The following is a 12,056-nucleotide window of genomic DNA, read 5'->3' on the forward strand; positions in this document are numbered from 1 at the left end:
ATGAATGCAGCATTGCTGTATGGTGCACTCGAAATGTCTTGTAGTTGAGTAGCCAGCATAGGCTACTGTTGAAATGTTGCTGTAATAGGCCTGCATGTTTTTCCTTTGCATGGTGTTTTATTGCAGGTTTAGTTGTTTGGTTATTCATTCACAGTGCTTGCTGTGACTTGTATTGACATTCCCAGCCTTACAGTCGTCCGTTTTTCTTCAAAATATTGAGTCATTGAAACTGAAACGGTGCATCCTGAATGGGTGGAGGCAGCAAACAATGTACCAGGCCAGCTTTGATTTAATAATAATAATAATAATATGCCATTTAGCAGACGCTTTTATCCAAAGCGACTTACAGTCATGCGTGCATACATTTTTGTGTATGGGTGGTCCCGGGGATCGAACCCACTACCTTTGCGTTACAATCGCCGTGCTCTACCAGCTGAGCTACAGAGGACCACCCATACACAAAAAATTTATGCACGCATGACTGTAAGTCGCTTTGGATAAAAGCGTCTGCTAAATGGCATATTATTATTATTATGAATATGAATATAAATAGGCCCGTTTAATTCTACAACCTGATAGCAATTTTTTTGGGACTACCAAGAAATGTATTGTTGAATTATATTAATCATGCATTGAACTGCATCCATCTATTCTGCCAACAATGCCTTATGCTTCGAACACATCGACTGCGTCATTGTGTTTTGGTACACCAGAAGTACATTCATTTCCAATGGAACGCTGCGTTTGCCTTGCAGCATTGCGTTGCAGAGGCAGTTGCAGTGCGTTCTGTGTGGTGCATACGTTGGATTTATCGAACGTATGCGTCAAACTGTATGCGTAAACGGGTTGACAGAAATGGTAGCAGACGTTGAACTTTTGTTGCAAACATGTCTAGATGATGCTGCATACTATTTTGTGCAATAACGCAGTCGGTTTGTTCAAAGCGTCAAACATAACCTATTTTTAAAACCTCTTATAAAGTTGGTTTTGTAGCATAAACTGGGAATTTGATATTTTTTACTGATATTATGATTGTGTTTGTTTCATATCTGCAAAGTAATTAAAACGCTGTCAGTTCCACTTTAAAGTTGTGCTCTGGGAGGAGTAACATACTACTATGGATCAGCCACTGTGTTGATAATGCTACAGTCCATTATTACTATTCAGCTTAATATTGCATATAGATTGTAACTTCCATCAATGTAATTGTCTGCATCACTTCCAATCCCCCATGTTTTATATATATACACACACATATACATACATATATACACACATACATACATATACAGTGAGGGAAAAAAGTATTTGAACCCCTGCTGATTTTGTACGTTTGCCCACTGACAAAGACATGATCAGTCTATAATTTTAATGGTAGGTTTATTTGAACAGTGAGAGACAGAATAACAAAAAAAAAATCCAGAAAAACGCATGTAAAAAATGTTAGAAATTGATTTGCATTTTAATGAGGGAAATAAGTATTTGACCCCTCTGCAAAACATTACTTAGTACTTGGTGGCAAAACCCTTGTTGGCAATCACAGAGGTCAGACGTTTCTTGTAGTTGGCCACCAGGTTTGCACACATCTCAGGAGGGATTTTGTCCCACTCCTCTTTGCAGATCTTCTCCAAGTCATTAAGGTTTCGAGGCTGACGTTTGGCAACTCGAACCTTCAGCTCCCTCCACAGATTTTCTATGGGATTAAGGTCTGGACACTGGCTAGGCCACTCCAGGACCTTAATGTGCAGGACCTCGTGTCTCCAGGACCTCGTGTCTCCCGAGTGGCGCAGTGGTCTAAGGCACTGCATCGCAGTGCTAGCTGTGCCACTAGAGATCCTGGTTCGAATCCAGGCTCTGTCGTAGCCGGCCGTGACCGGGAGACCCATGGGGCGGCGCACAATTGGCCCAGGGTCGTCCAGGGTAGGGGAGGGAATGGCTTGCAGGGTTGTGGGTTTGTTTCCCACGGGGGGGCAGTATGAAAAAATAAAAAAATATATAATGTATGCACTCACTAACTGTGAGTCGCTCTGGATAAGAGCGTCTGCTAAATGACTAAAATGTAAAATGTCTTCTTGAGCCACTCCTTTGTTGCCTTGGCCTTGTGTTTTGGGTCATTGTCATGCTGGAATACCCATCCACGACCCATTTTCAATGCCCTGGCTGAGGGAAAGAGGTTCTCACCCAAGATTTGACGGTACATAACCCCGTCCATCGTCCCTTTGATGCGGTGAAGTTGTCCTATCCCCTTAGCAGAAAAACACCCCCAAAGCATAATGTTTCCACCTCCATGTTTGACGGTGGGGATGGTGTTCTTGGGGTCATAGGCAGCATTCCTCCTCCTCCAAACACAGCGAGTTGAGTTGATGCCAAAGAGCTCGATTTTGGTCTCATCTGACCACAACACTTTCACCCAGTTCTCCTCTGAATCATTTAGATGTTCATTGGCAATCTTCAGACGGGCCTGTATATGTGCTTTCTTGAGCAGGGGGACCTTGTGGGCGCTGCAGGATTTCAGTCCTTCACGGCGTAGCGTGTTACCAATTGTTTTCTTGGTGACTATGGTCCCAGCTGCCTTGAGATCATTGACAAGATCCTCCCATGTAGTTCTGGGCTGATTCTGCACTGTTCTCATGATCATTGCAACTCCACGAGGTGAGGGAGATTGACAGGTCTTTTGTGTTTCTTCCATTTGCGAATAATCGCACCAACTGTTGTCACCTTCTCACCAAGCTGCTGGTCGATGGTCTTGTAGCCCATTCCAGCCTTGTGTAGGTCTACAATCTTGTCCCTGACATCCTTGGAGAGCTCTTTGGTCTTGGCCATGGTGGAGAGTTTGGAATCTGATTGATTGATTGCTTCTGTGGACAGGTGTCTTTTATACAGATAACAAACTGAGATTAGGAGCACTCCCTTTAAGAGTGTGCTCCTAATCTCAGCTCGTTACCTGTATAAAAGACACCTGGGAGCCAGAAATCTTTCTGATTAAGAGGGGGTTAAATACTTATTTCCCTCATTAAAATGCAAATCAATTTATAACATTTTTTACATGCGTTTTTCTGGATTTTTTTGTTGTTATTCTGTCTCTCACTGTTCAAATAAACCTACCATTAAAATTAGAGACTGATCATTTCTTTGTCAGTGGGAAAACGTACAAAATCAGCAGGGGATCAAATACTTTTTTCCCTCACTGTGAATATATATATATATATATACACACAGTGAGGGAAAAAAGTATTTGATCCCCTGCTGATTTTGTACGTTTGCCCACTGACAAAGAAATGATCAGTCTATATATATATATATATATATATATATATATACACACATACATACATACATACATACACACACACACACATACACATCCTTTTAAAAAATATATATATTCCCCTTTATTACTTTCCAACCCCGCCACCCTTTCCCAACTTATAATATAATATGCCTTTTATCCAAAGCGACTTACAGTCATGTGCGCATACATTTTTACGTATGGGTGGTCCCGGGGATCGAACCCACTACCATGGCGTTACAAGCGCCATGCTCTACCAATTGAGCTACAGAGGACCACTTGGAGTAAACTCTTTAACAACAACGCCTAGGCCTCTACTTCCAGCCCATACCCACTATCTACATTTTATGGACACAGTCAATTTTACAGGAATTACATTTAGTTTGTTCTTTCTCCTGAACTTCTTCTACTCTCAACCTCTCCGATCATTTTCATGATGTCCATCCGGTTTGCTTCTATATGCCATATCTTTCTAACTGTGCTCCTCCAGTCCGTTATTATTACAACAACGTCAACACAGGAGTGGAACCAGAGTGGGAACAACAGTTCTGATTGCTGGCTCGAGGGGCAAAATATGTAGGTCCCGCTCTGTGATGTTGTGTGTCTCCTGAGGTAAAAATGTGATCAGCCAGCAGAGTACAATACACACCCTTACTGTGAAAAGAGGCCACTCAGCTGTGTGTGCAGAAATTATTGTGTGTGAGAGGGAGTAAAGGGCACGGGAGGTTCTGTGCCTGTTGACAATCAGAAAAATGACCATTAAGCTATATTTAGGGATACTTAATAAGTGGTTACCTGAAAGGGAACATGAGTAATGATGACTAATGAGGCAATATTTTGGTGTTTGGGGAAGGGTGGTTGATTATACACAGCATTTTTACGTTTGATCAATACATATGGCATTTTTCACATGAAAACATAAGCTCGCTATTCCTACAACAGAATCAATTTATTCTACACCATTATTTCTTTCTTCTTTGTTTTTACATTGTCTCGATTTTTTCTCAAGAGTGACACTTACTGTAGTGTTGAAAAGGAAATTGCTTTCCGCAACAATAAAGACGTATTCTTCTTGGCTCTGCTCTGACAACACGGTCCTGGAAGTAACTATTAGCTTGACCTTTCCCCTCTCCAGCCACCTCCCTGCTGAGCTGTATGGGGCTGCTCTGCTGTGACATGCTTGAGTGCTCCGACTCTCTTGTAAATGGCTGTGTTTTTTCAGGCCATGACCCCCAGACTCCAAATGACGGAGTAAGAGGGTGCCCAATGTCCGGCTAGGCCTGTCTTTTAACTGTAATGGAGAAGGCGAGGCAGTCAAACCACAAGGAGGAGTCCAAACAACCCTGAGGGCACAGGGTTCACCGTGTCAATCAAAAGATGCTTCAAAGGCAAAGAAGTACCAAACTAAATTGAAGTAGTGCCTCTTAGTTTTCTGTTACGTCTGGTTTGAAATTGTATCATAAACATAAACACAGCTAAACACTGAATACACATAGACTGGGCACCCTATTCTTTGAGGTCCTTTGTAGCTCATTTGGTAGAGCATGACGCTTGTAACGCAAGGGTAGTGAGTTTGATTCCCGGGACAACCCATACGTAAAATGTATGCATGTTGAGCAGAGCTTTAGACAGCAGTTGCAAGTCTACAACAAAGTCAATTATCCATCACTGAAATGTATTTTGTTTTTGGCTTAAAGGCCCAGTGCAGTAAAATAAGGGATTTTCCTGTGTTTTATATACAGTGCATTCGGAAAGTATTCAGACCCCTTCACTTTTTCCACATTTTGTTACGTTACAGCCTTATTCTAAAATGGATTAAATTGTTTTTTCCCCCTCATCAATCTACACACAGTACCTCATAATGACAAAGCAAAAACAAGTTTATAGACATTTTTGCAAATGTATACTTAAAAAAAAAGTATTCAGACCCTTTACTCAGTACTTTGTTAAAACACCTTTGGCAGTGATTACAGCCTCATGACGCTACAAGCTTGGCACACCTGTATTTGGGGAGTCTCTCCCATTCTTCTCTGCAGATCCTCTCAAGCTCTGTCAGGTTGGATGGGGAGCGTTGCTGCACAGCTATTTTCAGGTATCTCCAGAGATGTTCGGTTGGGTTCAAGTCCGGGCTCTGGCTGGGCCACTCAAGGACATTCAGAGACTTGTCCCGAAGCCTCCGCTGCGTTGTCTTGACTGTGTGCTTAGGGTCATTGTCCTGTTGGAAGGTGAACCTTCACCCAGTCTGAGGTCCTGGAGTAGGTTTTCATCAAGGATCTCTCATCTTTCCCTCGATCCTGACTAGTCTCCCAGTCCCTGTTGCTGAAAAACATTCCCACAGCATGATGCTGCCACCACCATGCTTCACCGTAGGGATGGTATTGGCCAGGTGATGAGCGGTGCCTGGTTTCCTCCAGACATGACGCTTGGCATTCAGGCCAGAGAATCTTGTTTCTCATGGTCTGAGAGTCCTTTAGGTGCCATTTTGGCAAACTCCAAGCGGGCTGTCGTGCCTTTTACTGAGGAGTGGCTTCCGTCTGGCCACTACCATAAAGGCCTGATTGGTGGAGTGCTGCAGAGATGGTTGTCCTTCTGGAAGGTTCTCCCATCTCCACAAATGAACTCTGGAGCTCTGTCAGAGTGACCATCGGGTTCTTGGTCACCTCCTTGACCAAGGTCCTTCTCCCCCGATTGCTCAGTTTGGCCGGGCGGCCAGCTCTAGGAAGAGTCTTGGTGGTTCCAAAATTCTTCCATTTAAGAATGATGGAGGCCACTGTGTTCTTGGGGACCTTCAATGCTGCGGATATTTTTTGATACCCTTGCCCAGATCTGTGCCTCGACACAATCCTGTCTTGGAGCTCTATGGACAATTCCTTCGACCCCATGGCTTGGTTTTTGCTATGACATGCACTGTCAACTGTAGGACTTTATATAGACAGGTGTGTGCCTTTCCAAATCATGTCCAATCAATTAAATGTACCACAGGTGGACTCCAATCAAGTTGTAGAAACATTTCAAGGATGATCAATGGAAACAGGATGCACCTGAGCTCAATTTCGAGTTTCATAGCAAAGGGTCTAAGTACTTATGTAAATAAGGTATTTCTGTTTTTTTTATATAAATTAGCAAAAATGTCTAAAAACCTGTTTTCACTTTGTCATTATGGGGTATTGTGTGTAGATTGATGAGGGGGAAATGATAATGCCCTTTTAGTGTAAGAGCTGTTTGAAAAGACCGACTGAAATTTCAGCGTTTTGGCCTTTAGAGTTCCAAACCTCTCTGCCAATAACAGCTAGTTTTCTCCTCCCCACTCTGAGCACTCCCAGACAGTCCTAGCAAGATTCTTGCTTGAGAAATTGCCCTTTGCTAAGAAGCTATTTTTGAAAACAATCACAATAACGTACTGAATTGTTACCCAGAATTTATTTGATATTGAGATAAAAAATGGCTGCATTGGACCTTTAAGTGTAAAGGCTCCTCTCTCCTCACAGTAGCTGTAACCTGGGTGGTCTAACCCAAATAATTATTGATTTTGAGCGTATAAAAGAGGTTAGGGTGGGGACCAGCGTGATACATATTTCCCCATCCCCCACCTTTCATTCAGAAGAAAATACCCCCCTGTAGCGGCCTTTGTCAGCCAGTGTACTGTAGGAGTGAACCAGTCTACCTTGACAGGGGTTGACTTTGTATCTCTGTGCATGCTGGCTAAACTACTAAGACATCAGTGACATCTTGAGTGTGCGTGCCACGTATAAAAAGTTCCCCAGAAAACATTTTTAAAAAGCAGACCCCATTGAAAAAGCTATGCATGGGTTTCTAGAGCGACTAAAGAAGAAGACCCTTACTTGTAGGTGAGGTCAGTCTTGTCCCAGCGCCCCCCAAAGAGAACGAATCGCTTCTGACGCTGCTTTCCTCCAAAGGTTTCTCCCTTCCGCATGTGGTAGTCCGAGATGACACCTTGCTTCTGAGTAGGATAGTCTGGAACACCGCAGCGAGGCCGGTTCCAGACCAACTCTGTTCCATTCCCGGGAAGCATAGTCTCTGGATAGACACTTCCTGACGGGCGCGGTCGTTCCTTCAGCGTGTCCTGAGTATGGCCAAACCTGCCCCTCTTCTTTAGGCCATAGTTGTGGGTCTTCTGAGGCCATCCCTGTGAACAGAGGTATATGCAACTAAGTACTGTTCAAAGAAAGTAAATGAGGCTATTGTTTAGACAAAATTGCATACATTTGTATTTGTATTTATTATGAATTCCCATTAGCTGCTGCCAAGGCGTATATAGTGCATATGTTATCATGTCTGTGTATGCATGTGTCTCTGCCTATGTTTGTTTTGCTTCACAGTACCTGCTGTTCCATAAGGTGTATTTTTTTCTTTTTTTTAAATCTAATTTTACTGCTTGCATCAGTTACTTGATGTGGAATTGAGTTCCATGTAGTCATGGCTCTACAGTATGTAGTACTGTGCGCCTCCCATAGTCTGTTCTGGACTGTGAAGAGACCTCTAGTGGCGTGTCTTGTGGGGTATGCATGGGTGTCCGAGCTGTGCGCCAGTAGTTCAAACAGACAGCTCGTGTATTCAACATGTCAATACCTCTCATAAATACAAGAAGTGATGAAGTCAATCTCTCCTACACTTTGAGCCAGGAGAGATTGACATGCATCTTATTAATATTAGCTCTCTGTGTACATCCAAGCCGTGCTGCCCTGTTCTGAGCCAATTGCAATTTTCCTAAGTTCCTATTTGTGGAACCTGACCAGGTGCAACAAAACTAGGGCCTGTAGGACCTGCCTTGTTGATAGTGCTGTTAAGAAGGTAGAGTAGCGCTTTATTATGGACAGACTTCTCCCCATCTTAGCTACTGTTGTATCAATATGTTTTGACCATGACAGTTTACAATCCAGGGTTACTCCAAGCAGTTTAGTCACCTCAACTTGCTCAATCTCCACATTATTTATGACAAGATTTAGTTGAGGTTTAGGGTTTAGTGAATGATGACCCAAATACAATGCTTTTAGTTTTAGAAATATTTAGGACTAATTTATTCCTTGCCACCCACTCTGAAACTAACTGCAGCTCTTTGTTAAGTGTTGCAGTTATTTCAGTCGCTGTAGTAGCTGACATGTATAGTGTTGAGTCATCCGCATACATAGACACATTGGCTTTACTCAAAGCCAGAGGCATGTCATTAGTAAAGATTGAAAAAAGTAAGGGGCCTAGACAGCTGCCCTAGGGAATTCCTGATTCTACCTGGATTATGTTGGAGAGGCTTCCATTAAAGAAAACCCTTTGTGTTCTTTTAGACAGGTAACTCTTTATCCACAATATAGCAAGGGGTGTAAAGCCATAACACATACGTTTTTCCAGCAGCAGACTATGATCGATAATGTCAAAAGCCGCCCTGAAGTCTAACAAAACAACCCCCACAATCGTTTTACCATCAATTTCTCTCAGCCAATCATCAGTCATTTGTGAAAGTGCTGTGCTTGTTGAATGTTCTTCCCTATAAGCATGCTGAAAGTTTGTTGTCAATTTGTTTACTGTAAAATAGCATTGTATCTGGTCAAACAATTTTTTCCAAAAGTTTACAAAAGGTTGGTAACAGGCTGATTGGTCAGCTATTTGAGCCAGTAAAGGGGGCTTTACTATTCTTAGGTAGCGGAATGACTTTTGCTTCCCTCCAAGCCTGGGGGCACACACATTCTAGTAGGCTTAAATTGAAAATATGGCAAATAGGAGTGGCAATATCGTCCGCTATTATCCTCAGTAATTTTCCATCCAAGTTGTCAGACCCCGGTGGCTTGTCATTGTTGATAGATAACAATCATTTTTTCACCTCTCCCACACTCACTTTATGGAATTCAAAATTACAATGCTTATCTTTCATAATTTGGTCAGATATACTTGGATGTGTAGTGTCAGCGTTTGTTGCTGGCATGTCATGCCTAAATTTGCTAATCTTGCCAGTGAAAAAATAATTAAAGTAGTTGGCAATATCAGGCTACAAAAGAGGTTCAGTGAACAAAATGCAATTAAACTAAATACAGAAGGGGCCTCTCATATTATTTGGATTTACAGTTAGGGCTAATAACTTCAAAAGTAGCTGGCATCATAAATGCATTAATGTTTGAATGGTCGTCAATCATCATTAAGTAGGCTATATAGCTGTACCCGGATTATTGAGCTCACAGATTGATACAAGGCAATGTGCAACGAGCAGGCCTAGGCTACACCTTGTTCTTTAAAATAGTCGGACAGTAACAAAATAACATAAATCATGCAAGATCAGGTAGACAGCAGTCTACAACATAAGCAGCAGACACATCCACATCAATTTGCTATTGCTTTCTGTAGGCTAGTCAAGCACAAGGAACTGAATCCCATGTGCCTAAAGGCTATATATAGTTCAACCTAATAATGTAATATATAATAAACCACTTTTGCTTTTAGATGCCATTGAAAAACCAGTTACAGGGAAGAACACTATCGCAAGCCTACTCACCAAACAGATGTGTCATGTCGTGGGGTAAAAGGTAATTCATGTGCAATCATGCAATGGGCTACGTAAAATTGTCAATCCATTTTGAAATGTCCAAGGAACAGGCAGAACCTAATCCAAATCAAATCAAAGTGTATTGGTCGTGTACACAGATTTGCTGATGTTATAGCAGGTGCAGCGAAATGCTTATGTTATAGCTCCAACAGTGCAGTTGAATGCCACGCAATACAATACAAATACACAAATAATCTAAATAATCTAAACAATAAATCAAGAAATGCCAGTCCAATTAACAATCCAGAGTAGATCTATTAATTAGAGTGAGCATGTGTCAGAATATAAATACGTGGTATGTATAGACAGTATATAATTTAGAAAGAAAATGGTACAGTTGAAGTCGGAAGTTTATATACACTTAGGTTGGAGTCATTCAAACTAGTTTTTCAACCACTCCACAAATTTCTTGTTAACAAACTATAGTTTTGGCAAGTCGGTTAGGACATCTACTTTTTCCAACAATTGTTTACAGACAGATTATTTCACTTATAATTCACTGCATCACAATTCCAGTGGGTCAGAGGTTTACATACACTAAGTTGACTGTGCATTTAAACAGCTTGGAAAATTCCAGGAAATTATGTCATGGCTTTAGAAGCTTCTGATAGGCTAATTGACATCATTTGAGTCAATTGGGGGTGTACCTGTGGATGCATTTCAAGGCCTACCTTCAAACTCAGTGTCTCTTTGCTTGACATCATGGGAAAATCAAAAGAAATCAGCCAAGACCTCAGAAAAAAATTGTAGAACTCCACAAGTCTGGTTCATCCTTGGGAGCAATTTCCAAACGCCTGAAGGTACCACGTTCATCTGTGCAAACAATAGTACGCAAGTATAAACACCATGGGACCACGCAGCCGTCATACCGCTCAGGAAGGAGACGCGTTCTGTCTCCTAGAGATTAACGTACTTTGGTGCAAAAAGTGCAAATCAATCCCAGAACAACAGCAAAGGACCTTGTGAAGATGGAGGAAACCACAGTAAAACGAGTCCTATATCGACATAACCTGAAAGGCTGCTCAGCAAGGAAGAAGCCACTGCTCCAAAACCACAATAAAAAAGCCAGACTACGGTTTGCAACTGCACATGGGGACAAAGATCATACTTTTTGGAGAAATGTCCTCTGGTCTGATGAATAGAACTGTTTGGCCATCGTTATGTTTGGAGGAAAAAGGGGTATGCTTGCAAGCCGAAGAACACCATCCCAACCATGAAGCATGGGGGTAGCAGCATCATGCTGTGGAGGTGCTTTGCTGCAGAAGGGACTGGTGCACTTCACAAAATAGATGGCATCATGAGGAAAAATGGCTTAAGGACAACAAAGTCAAGGTATTGGAGTGGCCATCACAAAGGCCTGACCTCAATCCTATAGAAAATGTGCGAGCAAGGAGGCCTACAAAACTGACTCAGTTACACCAGCTCTGTCAGGAGGAATGGGCTAAAATTCATCCAACTTATTGTGGGAAGCTTGTGGAAGGTTACCCAAAACGTTTGACCCAAGTTAAATAATTTAAAAGCAATTCTACCAAATACTAATTGAGTGTATGTAAACTTCTGACTCACTGGGAATGTGATGAAAGAAATAAAAGCTGAAATAAATCATTCTCTCTACTATTATTCTGACATTTCACATTCTTAAAATAAAGTGGTGATCCTAACTGACCTAAGACAGGGAATTTTTACTAGCATTAAATGTCAGGAATTGTGAAAAACTGAGTTTAAATGTATTTGGCTAAGGTGTATGTAAACTTCCGACTTCAACTGTACATACTTGACGCAACTCTTTCAAGCCCCAGGATGAAAGTGCCTCCCTCAGCCCAGCTGCAATTATTTATCCGGTGTTGTCGTCTGGGAAATAAGATGTCTGAAGGCATTGTCTTTGCAGCTTCCAGTTGTCGTCAATGTAATGAATCATGAGGCTAATGTATGGCTCTGTGGTCTGGCTTGACCATAAGTCGGCAGTGGTATAGAAGATGCTGTGTTACGGATTTCGTTGGCAACTCTGTCCCGACATTCTGTGTAGAGTTCTGGCAGAGTTCTGGCAGACATGTTTTGCTGTAGTATTTACAGCTCGGGATCTCGTATCTTGGGTCTAGAGTTCGAATCAACTTTCTGAAACAGTCTTTCTCCACAGTTTGAATTGTTTCCATGTCTTTCACTATGTGATACGTAATTGCACTCATTCCACTTCTTGCTCTTCTTGTCATAGGGAGT

At 42.0% G+C, this 12,056-nt stretch overlaps 1 protein-coding gene across 1 annotated transcript in view; it reads right to left on the reverse strand.

The window, feature by feature from the left end:
• Positions 1–12,056, reverse strand: part of LOC121541419 (stromelysin-3-like) — a 56,343-nt gene that overhangs the window by 16,017 nt on the left and 28,270 nt on the right. Inside the window, exon 2 of the mRNA XM_045208004.1 lies at positions 7,132–7,436. Within this exon, the coding sequence (XP_045063939.1) occupies positions 7,132–7,436 (305 nt within the window). The remainder of the gene's footprint in view (positions 1–7,131; positions 7,437–12,056) is intronic.

The sequence above is a fragment of the Coregonus clupeaformis genome, chromosome 27 (genome assembly GCF_020615455.1).
Source record: "Coregonus clupeaformis isolate EN_2021a chromosome 27, ASM2061545v1, whole genome shotgun sequence".
Classification (NCBI taxonomy): domain Eukaryota; kingdom Metazoa; phylum Chordata; class Actinopteri; order Salmoniformes; family Salmonidae; genus Coregonus; species Coregonus clupeaformis.